Source organism: Haliotis rufescens, unplaced genomic scaffold (genome assembly GCF_023055435.1).
Source record: "Haliotis rufescens isolate VD_foot unplaced genomic scaffold, xgHalRufe1.0.p SCAF_9, whole genome shotgun sequence".
Classification (NCBI taxonomy): Eukaryota; Metazoa; Mollusca; class Gastropoda; order Lepetellida; family Haliotidae; genus Haliotis; species Haliotis rufescens.
Window position 1 is genome coordinate 12,584,269 of NW_025964383.1, and position 17,723 is coordinate 12,601,991.

Consider the following 17,723-nt stretch of genomic DNA (forward strand, 5'->3'; position numbering starts at 1 on the left):
ATCTCGGTTTCGAACTCAGCTGGCTCCTGTTGTTGTGTCTACAATGTCTCGACGTCGAACTCAGCTAGTTGTCGTAATGTCTACAATGTCTTGGTGTCGAACTCAGCTGGTTGTTGTTGTAATGTCTACAATATAACAGTGTCGAGCTCAGGTGGCTCCTGTTGTTATGTCTACAATGTCTCGATGTCGAACGCAGTTGGTTGCTGTTGTTATGACTACAGTGTCGCTGTGTCGGACTGAGAATGCTGGCGTTTTAATGATAACTTTGTTGTAGCAGTCGTCCTATAGGGGGGCACATTTACAGCTCAGTGGCTATATTACCGACGTGACAGCGTCCGTGGCCTAGTGGACAGAGAGCCTGTCCGGAGACCGGAAGATCGTGGGTTCGATCCACGGCAACGTCATCCCAAAAGACGTTAACAAAATTCAAAAGCTGAAACACTGCCTTTGTGAATATAAATGTAACTCCCGGCGTTAAAAAGGTACCTGTTACCGTTTCTGACGCTGGGCATGACGGGGATAAAACAAGCACTGGTCGGCTCGGAGTCTCTTTCCCCTCACTACGGATTAAATACACATCAAGAGGTCCGAGGACACATTATTCCATCACACAAAGAGCACTGATACAAACAACTTTCCCGACATATTACCCCGTACAGTCTCCAGCAGACTGCTGATTCGCTTCTAGATACCATGCAGATTTAATGATGCTACAGACGAGTATATCGGGCTTCATCTCCTCGGTCTGGTGACCAGCTCCCGTCTTCAACCACGCAATACAATAAATGTCACGTGAAACAGAGATGTTGTTTTACTTTAAAGAGATGAATCAGTTATTGTTATATCAAACTCCATCATACAACTTGAGTTACTAGACGAGATAAGTGTGGTTTAAACGGCCTACTTCAATTATTTGCAGTCCCTATAGTGTACGTCTCGTCCACATCTCTCTTCGAAGCAGGGCGAGTTAAACAAATTACCAGTCCTATTAAATAAAACCAGTTGTTCATAATAAAGCCATTATGTTATCAGACCGCCTCCGTGGTCTAATGGTAGAGCGTCCGCCCGGAGAGCGGAAGGTCCGGGGTTCGATCCCCAGCCGCGTCATACCCAAAGACGTTAAAAAATGGTACTTGTTGTTACCCTGTCTGGCGCTCGGCATTAAGGGACTAAAACAAGGACCGTTCGGCTCGGAGTCAGTATACTGTGTCTGAGTGGGGTATTCATGTTAAACTACGGCATGGTATCTCAGTGTGCTAGCACTATAAATCGGCATCAGTCCAGACTAGTACAAGCAGCCACACACACACACATACACGTGTATGCACGTCGCTATATAAGTGCAATAATCTTGGACGCGACGTTAAACCCCATTTCACCTCACCTCACCATTATGTTATCAACTCTGCCTTTCTGTTTCAGGTGTGGAGCAAAGTGACGCCGCTCCGATTTACAAGACGAAGCCATGGGCCTGCTGATATTGAAGTCAAATTTGTCAGTCGTTCCCATGGTGACGGCAATCCTTTTGATGGGCGGGGCAGAACCCTCGCGCATGCGTTCTTCCCCCAATATGGAGGCGACGCCCATTTTGACCTGGATGAGCCTTGGACCATCTCTGTACCGGATGGTATGTGGAGTGATGACGTTACCTAGAAGTACACAATACATTTAGTGCTTGGAAATGTAATATATGAATTTTGGTGTTATTGAATATATTGATACGCCAAAAGATGCCGAATTAATATCAGCGGATTCTCAGGTTATGTAATACCGGTATCAATTTTCTGCATAAACATCGGTATATATTCAGTTAGATGTATTGGTTCCTCAAAACGACGGGAACACGAACTTTTAGAAAACAGGAAATACAAGACAGCTGAAATGACCTCTAAACGGTTATCTCCCCTTTATTTCAGGAATCAACCTCTTCCAGGTGGCGGCACATGAGTTTGGCCACTCGTTGGGTCTCGCACACTCTGACGTCAGTACCGCTTTAATGGCTCCATTCTATCGGGGCTACCAGAGATCATTTAGCCTGGACCCCGACGACGTGGCTGCAATACAGGAGCTGTACGGTAAGTCAAGTGTCCGCTTTATACAAGTTTAGGGTACCCGCAACAAAGTGGAAGCGACCACAAACACACACACACTTTTCAACACCCAATCATACACCTATAACTGTATTTCAGGTCCCGGCAACGGAGTGAAACCATTCCCCCAGCGACCACGCCCCCAAACACCCTCATTCCACACCCAATCATACACCTATAACTGTGTTTCAGATCCCGGCAACGAAGTGAAACAATTCCCCCAGGGACCACGCCCTCCAAACACCCTCATCCCACACCCAATCATACACATATAACTGTGTCTCAGGTCCCCGCAATGAAGTGAAACCCATCCCTGAGCGACCACGCCCCCAAACACCCTCATCCCACACCCAATCATACACATATAACTGTGTCTCAGGTCTCCGCAACGAAGTGAAACCCATCCCCGAGAGGCCACGCCCCCACACAGACCCTTATTGCACACCCATTCAGACTCATAAAAATGTGTTTCAGGTCCCCGCAACGAAGTGAAGCCCATCCCCGAGAGGCCACGCCCCCACACACACCCTCATTCCACACCCAATCAGACATACAAATGTGTTTCAGGTCCCCGCAACGAAGTGAAACCATTCCCCCAGGGACCACGCCCCCACACACTTACACTCATTCCATACCCAATCAGACACGTACAAATATGTTTCAGGTCCCCGCAACGAAGTGAAGCCCATCCCCGAGAGGCCACGCCCCAACACACACCGTCATTCCATACCCAATCAGACATACAAATGTGTTTCAGGTCCCCGCAACGAAGTGAAGCCCATCCCCGAGAGGCCACGCCCCAACACACACCGTCATTCCATACCCAATCAGACATACAAATGTGTTTCAGGTCCCCGCAACGAAGTGAAGCCCATCCCCGAACAGCCACGCCCCACCGAGGGTCCAAAGATCACCATTCCCAGTATATGTCGAGATCCATCCATCGACGCCATTACACAAAACGCGGACGGTTTTACGTACGTTTTTAAAGGTAAGAGACTTTGATTTTGAGCTCACTTATGATCTTTTAATGGCATGGTCGTTTTCTGTCAGCGAAATCTATAATAAATTACCGGCGTTGACCTGAGGGAACATTTCTCCTCAGCAATGTATGCGTATTCGGGACTCGTAACCACAATGGTTATTTACTCCAGACGCATTTGGTTATTTATGCCAGACATATCTTTCTGGAGCAAACACATCTCTTTATCTGGCGTGAATAAGACTCCATTAAGAGATAAGTACTTACTATGCAATTGTCAGACCAAGTACAGTTGATAACAACACCATAAAGTGACATCACTGCTTTACATTTATTAGGGGCGTCGGGTAGCCTAGTGGTTAAAGCGTTAGCTCGTCACGCCGAAGACCCGGGTTCGATTCCCGACATGGGTACAATGTGTGAAGCCCATTTCTGGTGTCCCCCGTCGTGATGTTGCTGAAATATTGCTAAAAGCGGCGTAAAACCATACTCACTCACTTCATATATTAATCCGCTCTCCGAACTCTGAGTAAGGCTACTATGGGTTGAACGTGTTTCTGACCATGTATGACCATGCTTGTCTCAGAGTAGGGCTACTATTGGTTAAACGGTATCTAACTATGTTTGACCATGCTTGTTCCAGGGCGGTACTACTACCGGTTGAACGGTATCTAACTATGTTTGACCATGCTTGTTCCAGGGCGGTACTACTACCGGTTGAACGGGAAGGGGATTGAGCCCGGGTTCCCCAGGGAAATCTCCTGGGACTGGGTGGAGGTGTCAGGGCCAATAGATGCCGCCCTACACTGGGACAATGGCTACACCTTTCTCTTTAAGGTGAGAAGAAATACGTGATATTCTCGACTCTTTGTATTTACCAAGACGTTTTGGTGACGACATTTGGCCACACCCACGTACATACTAACAGGATGTAGATGAAGTCCTGGGACAGAGGAGGGCAGCAGCTGAAGCCGGAATTATGAGTTCGAGTCTTGAGCAGGCAAACCAAAAATAGTCTTTGTCATGCTCGGACCAATGTTTCAACCCTCGCATGCTTGATTTAGATCATTCAAAACCTCTCTTTGATTGCTGACTCAAATTATATGATGCATTTCATTTTAGCAGTTAATGATTAATCTTATTACACAGGACCCGTGAAGATCAGGGGTAGAATTATAGGTCTTCAGCAACCCATGCTTGCCATAAAAGGCGACTATGCTTGTCGTAAAAGGCGACTAACGGGATCGGGTGGTCAGGCGCGTTGACTTGGTTGATGCATGTCATCGATCCCAATTGCGTGAATCGATGCTCATGAGGTCAATAACTGGATTGTCTGGTCCAGACTCGATTATTTACAGACCGCCGTCATATAGCTGGAATATTGCTGAGTGCGGCGTAAAACAACAAACCAACCAACCAACTTATTACACAGAGACAATGTCCGAATTTCAAAAAGGGCACTTTAATACTGAGATCGCGACTGGAGCATTCGTCACCACTCGCCCCTTTCCGTAACCTGCAAAAAGACTCGTCCCCGTATCGATTAATGTCATGTGCGAAAAAGACTAACCAGAAGCAGAATGCGGTCAAAGAATCCCTCAGGAATATTTTTTTTATGTTACATATATCTGCATTTAAAAACATAGCCAAGATACAGTTAAAGGTGTTCAATCATCCTGTATAATACTGTGAGTCCCGATGTGTTCTCAATAGCATCGGGGGAATAGACGCGACCATTACGCAACGAGTTGACAATTCTTTTAGCTATGCCCGTTTGCCCTTAGACGAAACTCAGTCGAAAAGGAATGGCCACGAGAGGGACACGAGTCGCTATTCGGCTTGTCCCGGAATAACTCGAGTTGGTTCCGAATGCGACTTGAGATGGACGCTTCACCATGGAGCATGGCCCTCTACTGATCTCCATCAAAAGAGACACAAAGTCGCCATTGTGGCCATCCGAGACTCATCATAAAGTGGACCCTGTAATACTTTTTTGACAAAGTTTAGAACACGTCGTAAAATAGCAATAGTGAGTGAGTGAGTTGGGTTTAACGCCGCTTTTAACAGTATTACAGTCATATCGCGGCGTGTCAACTTAATGTGGGAGGAAAGCCCGAAGTGATGCAGGTCTCAGACGTTTACCACTTCGGTGAAACCCACGAACACGGGTATGGTGCTGACAAACCTAGAAACATAATCGGGGCGAACCGGGATTCGAACCCACAATCATAGGTTTCTGGCGTGCCCAAGGGACGCAACTCTGCACAGCAAATCGCGGCGCCTAAGACGACTGGGCCACCCGTGCCCCCTTAAAATAGCAATTACATTTATCTAACAATGATTCGTATTTCCGGATAGTTTCAATTGGAATGAGTGTGTGAGTTGGGTTTAACGCCGCTTTGAACAATATTCCGGTTATATCACGGCGTGTCATCTCAATGTGGTAGAAAAGCCGGACGTGATGCAGGTCTCAAGAGTTTGCCACTTTGGTGAAACTCACGAGGACGGGCATAGTGCTGACAAACAAACAAAAATTATCGGGGCAAACCGAGATTCGAACCCGTGATCATATGTTTCTGGCGTGCCAAAGGGACACAACTCTGCAGAGCGATTGCTGTGCCTTAGACGACTGGGCCACCCATTTTTATTACTAGAATGGTATGATCCTGATTGAGGAGGCGTTACTGGAATCATTATGTTAGCCAAGAGCTCCCTATCTATACTATATGCTCGACTTGTGTCGACACATTGGGATTTATAATACTCGCATTCTGCGCCATAGTCAGCGGCCAAAAACACATTTTTTCGACACTGAAAAATGTCAGTGGAATGCTGATTGAGATCTAAGAGTTCTCGGGATTACTTTCCGCTACATTTCACAGTTGGCCGCGGGACCTTCTGCGTAACAGGAAGAGTCATCAGCATTTACCGGACGCCATTGTGTTGTATATAGATTATCCCCACTTTAATAATAGATTCACCGAACTGTGAAGCATGGCCAATGGCCCAAGCTCAATAGAGGGCGCCACTGAGACGCGTCGTCATGGCAACCAGAACGTCAGGTCCCGCTAACTCTGGCGTCTGACGTCACTCTGTCAGATTACCACAGTAACTGTTACGTATTTGCGGATATGTTTTTCAGTTATTACTCGCGTGAGGTGTTTAACTCGCCAGCCGCCTCTGAAACCCTCTCGCACCTCGCCGCTCAGTAGAAGGAGATACTTTCACACTGACTCCAAGTGAAGAGATCGATAGTCCTACACTAGCCAGACTCTACACACTGCTTGCGCTGATGACGCAGTGCAGAGCTCAAGGGTCTCCAACCACCGATTTGCACACATTTGGGAGGTCAAGTTTCTGCAAGTTAGATAAATTGAATTCCTTTAGTGAATCGTCCAGGGACGTCAATAGCTAAGTTAGATGCAATTTGCTGCGGCTGAAGAAGGTCGGTTGTCGGAGAGGACGACCAGAACCCAATGCATGGTCGCTGAAGAGAGACCCAGCCGTAACCGAGTAAGGAAATCAGTATGGACCCCCCAACACCCTCCCCCCCCCCCCCCCCCCCAACATTCCCACCGCCACACAAACAACTCACAACCATTGCATGCGCATCATTTATATCACGGCATGTCTTTTTGCCTATGCCCGTTTGCGCTCAGACGGAACCCAGTCGAAAAAATGGCCATGAGAGGGGCACGAGTCGCTATTCGGCTTGTGCCGGAATAACACGAGTTGGTCACGAATGCGACTGGAGATGGATGCTTCACCGCGGAGTATGGTGGCTCTCGAAGATTCAGACAGTGGTCCTGAGAGTTGTCCTATCTGTCCAACTGATCGCCATCCAAAGTAACACAAAGTAGCCATTGTGGCCATCCGAGGCTCATCCGGACCCCGTGATACTGATGGACAAAGTTTAGAACACGTCTTAAAATAGCAAGGCCATTAATTTAACAAAGATTCTTACTTCCGAGTGGTTTCAATTGGAGTGAGTGAGTGATTGAGTTGAGTTTAGCGACGCTTTGAACACTATTCCAGTTGTATCACGGTGTGTCAGTTTAATGTAGGAGGGAAGCCCGAAGTGATGCGGGTCTTAGACGTTTACCACTTTGGTGAAACCCACAAGCATTGGTATGGTGTCAAACCTAGAAACATAATCAGGGAGAACCAAGATTCTAACCCATGATCATAGGTTTCTGTTGTGCGCAAGGGACGCAGCTCAGCCAACTGTGGCGCCTAACACATACGGGGACTTCCGTGGCCAAGGTGTTTGAATAGCACGTTCTGTATTTAAGTTCGTGTTTAAGATGGGTTACCGTATGTGATGGCAGGAATCAATGCAATGTATGTTCATGTAACACCTACCAACGCTTGTCATCCTTATAACAAGTTGTAAACTCAAGGAAGACGCTAAATGGGAGATTTACTGCGATGTGTACCTGTGAAGATCAGGGTTAGAATAGGTCTTCACAACCCATGCTTCCCATAAAAGGCGACTGTGGTTAAGATAAGAGGCGACTTACGGGATCGGGTGGTCAGGCTCGCTGACTCGGTTGATGCATGTCATCGTATCCCAAATGCGTGGATCGATGCTCAGGATGTCAACCACTGGATTGTCTGGTCCAGACTCGATTAATAACAGACCGCCGTCATATAGCTGGACTATTGCTGCGTGCGGCGTTAAGCAACAAACAAACAAATTCGTTGTGTCGTCTTTCAGTCGGTGTACGTGCTGATGTTGGCGTCTTGTGTGTGGGGTTGACTTGCTGTACGTTTGGGCGTGGCAGTGTCGTGGTATTTGAAAGAAAACTTATTTTAACTTCCGACATTATTGCCATGTCTTTCAGGGGAAACCTACTGCAAGTCCGACATTATTGTCTTTCAGAGGAACCCCTGCATAAGTTAAACATTATTGTCATGTCTTTTAGAGGAAACTTACTTATAAGTTCGACAGTATTGCCATGTCTTCGAGAGGAAACTTACTATAGGTTCGACAGTATTTCCATGTATTGCAGAGGAACCTCAGCATAACTTCGACAATATTGCCATGCCTTTCAGAGGAAACTTACTATAAGTTCGACAGTATTTCCGTGTGTTTCAGAGGAACCTCAGCTTAAGTTCGACAATATCGCCATGCCTTTTAGAGGAAACTTACTATAAGTTCGACAGTATTGCCATGTGTTTCAGGGGAACCTCAGCATAAGTTCAACAATATTGCCATGCCTTTTAGAGGAAACTTACTATAAGTTCGACAGTATTTCCATGTGTTTCAGAGGAACCTCAGCTTAAGTTCGACAATATTGCCATGCCTTTAGAAGAAACTTGCTGTAAGCTCTAGCATTGCTGTCTTATCTTTCAGGGGGAGACGTACTGGAAGTTCTACAATTTTCGCCTGGTTTACAGAAGGAAGATCACGGAGGGTTTCCGCGGCGTCCCCGACCACATCGACGCCGCCTTTGTCTGGAGCGGCAACGGCAAGACATACTTCGTGAAAGGTCGGTGAAGTCTCACGGGAGGCATTAGTACGCACATGTCTTTATGTACGGTCATAAATGCACACAAAGCGGATTGCAAGGCAGCAGAGTGAGTGGGTTTGTTCTTGCCTCTATATAAATGTGCCAGCTGTATTAACAGCGGAAGACACACATTGTACCCCATGGGGAACTCCTACCTTCGACGAGACGAGCGAAAGTTATCCACCCGGCTACTCCAGTGCTCTGTCATATAACCGGACCAATATGTCCAAAGTATCTTGTGAGATTCATTTCATGGTTCATCCTCGACCGGTTCACATATATATCAGTTGGCCTTCATTACGTTGGGAATCGAACCCGACCCGTGAAGATTCCGGGGTAGAATAGGTCTTCAGCAACCCATGCCTGCCGTAAAAGGTGACTCTGCTTGTCGTAAAAGGCGACTAACGGGATCCGGTGGTCAGGCTCACTGACTTGGTTGATGCATGTCATCGATCCCAATTGCGATTATTTACAGACCGCCGTCACATAGCTGGAATATTGCTGAGTGTGGCGTTAAACAACGAAGCAAAGGCAAAGGGAATCGAACCCGGGTAAATGACATGACGAATCGACGCTTAAACTGTTCGTATACCCTACCGACCTCATTCGGCGTGAACCAACCAACCAACAATCTTAAATAAACATGTTTATATTACTTAATTCCGTGAATGAATCTCTGATGAAAGGAAATATTTCATGAAGAGGTGAATGTCCTTAGCTGCATGAGTTGAAGTTAACGTAACGATTTTTGTTAGTGACGCCCATCTGACCCCTTTAGGTAATTTGGACGTCTAATGACGTTCCTGCGATTGTGAATTTTTTTTTTAATGAAATCTGAAATTGAATGTGGTTATTTTTTGTCAAATTTATCGTCTCGATACACACTCTGAAAGTTAGGGGCGGTCGGGTAGCCTAGTGGTTAAAGCGTTCGCTCGTCACGCCGAAGACCCGGGTTCGATTCCCGACATGGGTACAATGTGTGAAGCGCATTTCTGGTGTCCCCCGCCGTGTGATATTGCTGGAATATTGCTAAAAGCGGCGTAAAACCATACTCACTCACTCACTCTGAAAGTTAAATTTGGGCAACAGTGCAACAAATACGGGTCCGGGGTTATAAGCCGCTGTCTGGCTCACTCACACTCATTCACAATGCGTCCTAGCTTCCGGTCATCACAATGTAGATGTTCCCCCTCAGTATCTGAACATGTCTTGAGTGAGTGAGTGAGTGAGTGAGTTTGGTTTTACGCCGTTTATTCCAGTAAAATGCGGGGCACAAAAAATATCTTCACAATTTTTATCCATGTGGGGATCGATCCCGGGATTTCGGCGTGACAAGTCAACACAGTGACCAATAGTCCTACCCACCGCATCATCTAATTAAGTACATTTGATTAAAACCTCACTGCGGGACTATGCTCCAAGATATCGCGCCTGTTTCAATTGTAAGTGGTAACCTGTGTTAAAGGGACATATTGACATATCTGTCATCCTCAACTGTTAAATTGCTATAGATCACATAATAGGGTTAAGAAATGGTGTTTCAACGACTTGAATCAGATTCATCAATAGAGCCAAGCCTCCCTTTAAAGAAGTCAATTTGAAACTCGAATTAATTAATAACAATCTTAACCGTACTACCTGATGTTAAGCTAAGACGGATATGTACATAGGGGCCAACCATTTGGTAATCGGGTGGGGGTGGGGGTAGGAGTGGGTGGGGGTGTCTCCATCCTTTTTTTTATCAGCAACAGCTGCAAAAACAGATATTCTTTTTATTAAAATAACGAGCCTAAATATATTTTATGAAAAACACCTTGCAAAATTTGTGGCAGGCAAAAAAATTTGTTCAACAATCTGAAGCGTAATTATACTTTTCAAGACTTTTCGCAGACAATTTTGTTGAAATGTATTTCAAGGGCCACCAGAATATCAAGTGGTAGGTGACGTCATCAACAGACCGTGCATCAACACTAACAGATCACCTATCAAAACGTGTACCAAACGTCAACCAATAGCAACGTCAGCAACGAGAAGTCGTATCAAGGTCAAAATCAGAATCACAAGGTCGACTGAAAAGGCTTCATACAGTGTACAACCAAATTAATGTCTATATTGATAGGCAACGGAACGATGATATCTCCATGCGTGAATAATTATCTAATTAAGAATCCTATGAGAATGTTCAAAGCCAGCGTCCCAATTTAATTATTTCCATCATATGGTAGCAATTAGAGTCTGTACTGTGTACCAACTGATCTAGCCCCAACCCATAATACACTGCTCCAGAGATGGGGGCTCATTATTGAATTACAGGGATGCTTTTATCGGCGTCGATGACGTTGGACGGTGGTCACAAGCGGAGTAAACGATGGCTTGACACTGTCAAGTACCTATACTGTAAATATAGTTGTTTAATTCGATATGAAAGCTTCGATATTAGATTTGGTCAGTGGAAATGTGGTATCAGTCTGATTGTTTACGTCGACCAATCAGCCGACGGTATGTGGAGATAGTGAAGCTGGCGGGTGTTGTTTGATCTGGTAGCTCGCGACTGCGGGTCAGCTGACCGTCAGTGGGTATAGCGAATGTGACGGGAGATTGATCACCGTTGGCGTAGTTGAGAGAGACAGTTCAACGCATGGAGTAAGCCTACTAGCAACATATACAGTCAAACACCGTTGTCTCGAACTTTAATGTGTCAAACGTACGGTTGTCTCGAAGTAAATCTTGGTCGCTGCGTATTCCTTTTAAGTCATCATTTTCGGTTGTGCCGAACCACGGATAACTCGAAGTATTAACCTAGTGCCCTTCAACTTCGACACAACAGTGTTTCACTATAGTAGTGTTGTTGTTTAACGCCACATCCAGCAGTGTTCTAGCTATAAGACGGCGGACTGTAAATAATGGAGTTTAGACCAGACAACTTTAATGATTGATATTATGAGCCACGATCAAAGCCGTCGGGGTACGTTGACACGCATCAATCAATTCACCGAGCCTGACCAACCGATCCATCACGTCGCCATTTACGACCAGCATAGTTTGCTATGTGGCTGTTCATTCCGGTATTCCCCATGAGATTCCAATTTTTGTCGCCTCATGCATAGGTGCTGCAGACACCCAACCCCCACCCCCCTTCCTGGGGGCAGTCTAGTGGTTAAAGCGTTCCCTAGTCACGCGACAGTGTGGGAATCAATGGGAGCTAACTGACGCTGACGTGACAGTGATGACGTGACAGTGAAACAATGAGAGAGACATTGTTATGATAGTATGTGACAGTGTAGCCGTTAATTTGGACATTTTGATAATCAACGTGACAGTTTTGACGTTGACGTGACAATACATACATTGACGTAATAGTGTATTAGTGGTATTGAGTAGACGTTGACGTGACAGCTTTAGCGTCAGCGTGACAGTAGAGCCGGCGGTGTCGTGACAGTGCAGACATCAACGGTTGATAGCAGACGTCATGATATTTAAAATAGTAACGTGACTGTGCAGACATTAACGGTTGATAGCAGACGCCATGATATTTAAAATGGTAACGTGACAACGTGCAGAAAGAGACATGGCCACTGACGTTAAATGTCCACGTTCGCGTGACAAAGATGGCGGTGATGTTACGCTCAGGAAGCAACGTAACAGTGTAACCGTCAACGGGGGAAAGTAGACAAAGTTGTAACACATGAACGTTGACGCGAAAATGTATGTGAAGTTTACGATATATTTCAAGCGTCAACGTTACTATATAGACATTGAGGACGCTGTGTAGGCGTCGAGATGACAATGAAGGCGTTTGGTTGTAGAACTTATTTAAGTCTCTGTGAATGTGAGATTGCTTCTTGCCTGCATCTGGCTTATCCCACTTTCTGTCTGTGACTTAGGGGACAAGTACTGGCGTTACTCGGACAACCGGGTGGACTCAACCTACCCCAAGCCGATGTCTGTGTGGCGGGGGATACCCCCGGGAGCTGAAGCAGCGTTCAAGTGGAAGAATGGTCGCACTTACTTCTTCACTGGAAGCAAATACTATCGTTTCCATGACAGCAATTTTAGGGTAAGTCGTTTGTCGTAAGATTTAGGTGGAACGGTCACCAGTCGTTATTATATACAGGTTAAGAGAAGCAGTACGTGACACACTTTACCACGGCGGGAGTTTCGATGTAGTCGGATTTAGGAAGTCCATGGCAGTTGACAAGTCTTCAGTATTTTCAGTATATAATACTGTTTACCGTGATGTAACTGTAATACTGTTTACTAAAGCCGTTGTATAATTGTAATAATGTTTATTAGGGCCGAGATATAACTGTTTACTACGACCGTTATATAACTGTAATTCTGTTTACTACAGCCGCCGTATAACTGTAGTACTGTTTATAAGATTCGAGATATATCTAATACTGTTTATTTGAGCCGTGATATAACTGTAATACTGTTTATTTGAGACCTGATATAACTGTAAGATTGTTTACTAGGGCCGTGATATAAATGTAATACTGTTTACTCGAGTCGTGGTATAACTCTAATATTGTTTAGTAGAAGCGATATATAAATACTGAATACTGTTTAGTAGAGCCGATTTACAACTATTATATTATTACTAGAGTCAGTGAGTGAGCGAATATGGTTTTACGCCGCTTTTAGCAATATTCCAGCAATATCACGGCGGGGGACACCAGAAATGGGCTTCACACATTGTACCCATGTCGGGAATCGAACCCGGGTCTTCGGCGTGACGAGCAAACGCTTTAACCACTAGGCTACCCGACCGTCCCTATTGTTACTAGAGCCGCGATATAACTGAAATACTGTTTACTAGAGTCATGACATAGTACTGGTGTTTACTATTTGGTGAAGACCTACATCATGTAACCTAGTGTCCAATTAAGCCATAACGATCCTACAACAGCCATTGTGGACACCAAATCCTCAAATGAGAAACACTGACGATCATAATATTTCTATATTAATGTTTGTGTCCCTGCAGGCTGATGACGGTTACCCCAGAGACGTGGGCAGCTGGTGGCTAGGGTGCCCGGATCCGCCCCAGATTGACCTCTTCAGTCAGCTCAACGACACCAATACCCTCAGAGGACGAAACACGGGGAACCTTCGTAACGAGGCTGAGGAGAAAGGTGAAGGGTTTCTGTCCGTGCTCGATCCGCCGAATGGTGTGAACAGCGCCACTGTGATAGGACTCAATAGTATTGGAGGCCTCCTCGTGTGTTTGTGTGTGTTTCTACAAAGCCGGTGCAGTTGATGACGTCAAGGACGGGGCAATAGGTTATAACTAGACGTATAACAACAGTGAATTTTGAAAATCATTCCACGGACGAGAGTGCACGTCATCTTGGAGGAGGTTCCGTCACGGGCATCACGTGACATGGTCACGTGAGCTAATGACAGCACAAGCTATGGTGTTGGAAAGTATGACTGCTTTGGTAAAAGTGTTTTTACAATTACTACTCACAAGTCTTTGGCATTTTGCATACCATCAACCACGAGAAAATCCGGGCTCGAACTCAGCTCTAGGGCTACTGGGCTAGTTTTAAGTTCGATCCCTGAAATCATTGATCTCGCTACGATCTCCGCCATTTGAAATACACCTTCACTTCCGGTCTCGTGGATGTTGCTGTCACTCTGTAAATATCATGGACTAGATCGATCATCACGTGATTTCACAGTAGTCTTTCATGAAACTTCACTATTGCTATACATTGTGGAGTCTTGTAGACAGTAGCGCGGTCGCCACATGGTCGTGTATCACAGTACCAAGGAAGCGATTTGGTTGAATGACGTCAGTTCTTCTGATAAAGGACACGTGATGTGCTATAAGAGAGAGACTTTGGCGCTAAGAGAATGGCTGTAGGGCTTCGGTATCTGCAGATGCTATATGGGACTCACGTATAGACAAGAAGACCATTTATGTCAACTATGGTCAGCTGTGACCGAACTGGGAAAACCGCCATATCAGCGACCTTTTTTTGGACCATCTTGACGAAGGAACGATCTGTACCGCCATATAAAGCGATCTTTTGTTGGACCATCTTGACGGAGGGCCGATCTGTATCGCCATATAAAGCGATCTCTTGTTGGACCATCTTGACGGAGGAACGATCTGTACCGCCTTATAAAGCGACCTTTTGTTGGACCATCTTGCCGGAGGAACGATCTGTACCGCCATAACAAGGGACCTTTTGTTGGACCATCTTGACGAAGGGCCGATCTGTACCGCCATATAAAGCGACCTTTTTGATGGACCATCTTGACGAAGGGCCCATTTGTACCGCCATATAAAGCGACCTTTTGTTGGACCATCTTGACGTCTTCGTGGAGCGAACGATCAGTAACGCCATATATAGTGACGTCTTATTGGAATTATCTTGACGACGTTCCGTTGGAAACGTGTGCGATACGACGACATATGTTCTGAGTACATGAATCATTTTCCGTGTTGTTGTAAACGCGGACATGCGCACTTGGAGGACATTTAATGCCACTGACAAAAGACTGACGTGTATAGACTTGCATGTACATTTTCATCTTTGATATATTTTACATTTTGTTTAGCTATATATTAAATCATCTTATTATTACAAAACCCTCTCGTTCTCAACACTGTATTCCCTATCTGCATAAAGCTATGTCCTAAACCAAACTTACAACAATAGGGAGGAACGCCAGAGGACGAGACTGATTTCTATGTTGCTGTGGAAACCACATTACTGACTAGGGTGATATGTTAAGAGACTTGGCCAACCGATCCACTGAACGATCTTAGTGAGTGAGTGAATTGAGTTCAACGCCTCTTAACAATACCATAGTCAGCGTTATGTGGGTGGAAAGCCCAAACTGACGTAAGGCGTAGACACTTTTAGTATACCACTTTTGTGAAACCCACGAGCATGGTTGAGGCGTGAACCACCTTAACGTTACGGCTGTGTAAAGATATAGGCGTGACATTAACGCTACGATCGTTTGTAGATCGGAGTATCCTTTACAGTAAGGGGCCATTAGTCTTCGGTTAGAATCTCTGATTCGTCCCGAGTATGATCCCTGGTGTGTCGACACCGTATACGTTGTCCTGAGGACAAGTGTAGCATAAACCTTATGTCACTTGTCCTCAGAGTTTGAAGCTAGTTCTGCGTGAACGCGACAAAACTGTTCACTGTGTTTAATTTTTCTGTCAGTTTTATTTAGTAGCAAAATTGAAGCTTTGAGAACTGGCTCAGAATTTTGGCATTCAAATGCAAAAAAAATCAATGAGGAATACCATAATTGGTTTTCACTTGTCCTCAGCACAATTTAGTGGCATCGGGCTTGCAGACTAGCGGGAATTTAAAAGGCTTCAGGTTCTCGCAGGTTTCACTAAAGTGACAAACGCCCACGACACTAAACAGGATAGCGACATACAGTCATATAGAAGGAACTGTTCAAATAGACGCTAAACGTCACGCCTATACAAGTACGTCATCAACAATTAAACAATACATGTACATATATATGAATTATATAACGACATTATATTAAGTACACTGTTACTCCTAGATAGTATAGTGAGAGACCCATTTGAAGCAGTACTACTACAAGGCTCTCTACCTTACCTGCCTTTATTCAATCATCCTACTGAATTGTGTTTTAGGTGCACGATGTACTGCTGCTGGTCACGTGGTCACTTCATGTCCTCATGTTATAAAAGTGTCTTACTTGTGTGTGTACAAACTAATATTACATGTTGCTGCCCAATACACTAACGAAGTCTTTTCACTGAAAACATTCAATTAATAACAGATCAAGCAAAGAGCGATCTCAATACTTTCGAGTTAAACTGTGGAAAGGTTAAGGAGTGAGCTAAGCTAGTATAAGATAGCTCTGATTACAACACGATCACTGCGCTACGAACCGTCGTAAGTCTTTGCTGAACTGTGTAAGTTACGATGTGCGTATCAATAAGATTCCGAAAGCAATCGTAACCTTAACCTGTCGTAACTCCTTTCACTTGGCGTAGACTTACGACAGTCGTTGCGCAACGACGTGTATAGGACTGGGCTCTGTCTTTATGATTGACATTAAGATTATCTTCGATTTAAGCAACGATGTTAAGCTCAGTTCCAACGTCTTCTTAACGCTGTCGTAACTCTTACTTAAACACATCTTTACGACGACGCTGATACCTCACTGCGGTACGGAGAAATGATACATGTTCCATTGAGCCTGTCCTGAAGCTGAGACAACTGTTATGCTAAGTTACGCTCTACGAGCTCATCGCAACTAACGGAAAAATAGAACGGGCCCAAACAATGATAGATCACGTGACCGATGGGTACAGGTGCACCCAGAACTGCGAGTTTCAAGGCCAGATTGTCTTGTTATCTCGCTAGCGTCAGCACTCAGGAAATAGCTGCTTGTACATACACATCGTCCATCTAGTTTCCAGTATTTATGTCATCGTTCATATTTCCCGCGTGCTGGCGCGCGAGAACTATTTTTATACGTCGTGAATGTAATAAACTTTCTAGCCAACCTTTTCGTGTTTGTTGTCAATCCAGGAACTTCCAATCTCTAAATTACTAAGTGTTTCTCCCTGTCTTAGTGTCTCTTTTCAACTATACTGAACAGAAACTATCAGGGATCATTTTTTTTAAGGGAATATTTTTTGTAGTGAAGACTGAGCACACACCTTCAGGAAATATATCCACGATATATTCACGATCCCGAAGGGCGGTCGGGTAGCCTAGTGGTTAAAGCGTTCGCTCGTCACGCCGAAGACCCGGGTTCGATTCCCGACATGGGTACAATGTGTGAAGCCCATTTCTGGTGTCCTCCGCCGTGATATTGCTGGAATATTGCTAAAAGCGGCGTAAAACCATACTCACTCACTCACGATCCCGAATCTGTTTGGTTCCGTTTGGTTCGGGGAATGAGCAGATGAGTCATCTGGTATCCGACGGCAATATGACAAGATTAGTAAATATGTATTGGGTGGCGAAATATATTTTACATTATTTTTTTTATGAACCTGTATTGTGGGTGATTGGATAACGTTCAATCTCCCGTCTCGTCTGTGTTGGCGAGAAAGACCGTGGAGTCTCCAGTCACATCTGTGTCGGAGAAATGGGTGTGAGGTCACATCTGTGT

General features: G+C 45.1%; 1 protein-coding gene across 1 annotated transcript in view; it reads left to right on the forward strand.

Annotated features, from left to right (window-relative positions):
* LOC124112473 (matrix metalloproteinase-16-like) overlaps positions 1-16,797 on the forward strand; it is a 92,223-nt gene extending 75,426 nt beyond the window's left edge. The window contains exons 5-11 of the mRNA XM_048390876.1: positions 1,423-1,627; positions 1,917-2,075; positions 2,941-3,081; positions 3,773-3,909; positions 8,429-8,564; positions 12,470-12,642; positions 13,573-16,797. Of these exons, the coding sequence (XP_048246833.1) occupies positions 1,423-1,627; positions 1,917-2,075; positions 2,941-3,081; positions 3,773-3,909; positions 8,429-8,564; positions 12,470-12,642; positions 13,573-13,845 (1,224 nt within the window). The 3' untranslated portion in view covers positions 13,846-16,797. The remainder of the gene's footprint in view (positions 1-1,422; positions 1,628-1,916; positions 2,076-2,940; positions 3,082-3,772; positions 3,910-8,428; positions 8,565-12,469; positions 12,643-13,572) is intronic.
* Positions 16,798-17,723: the final 926 nt, after the last annotated feature.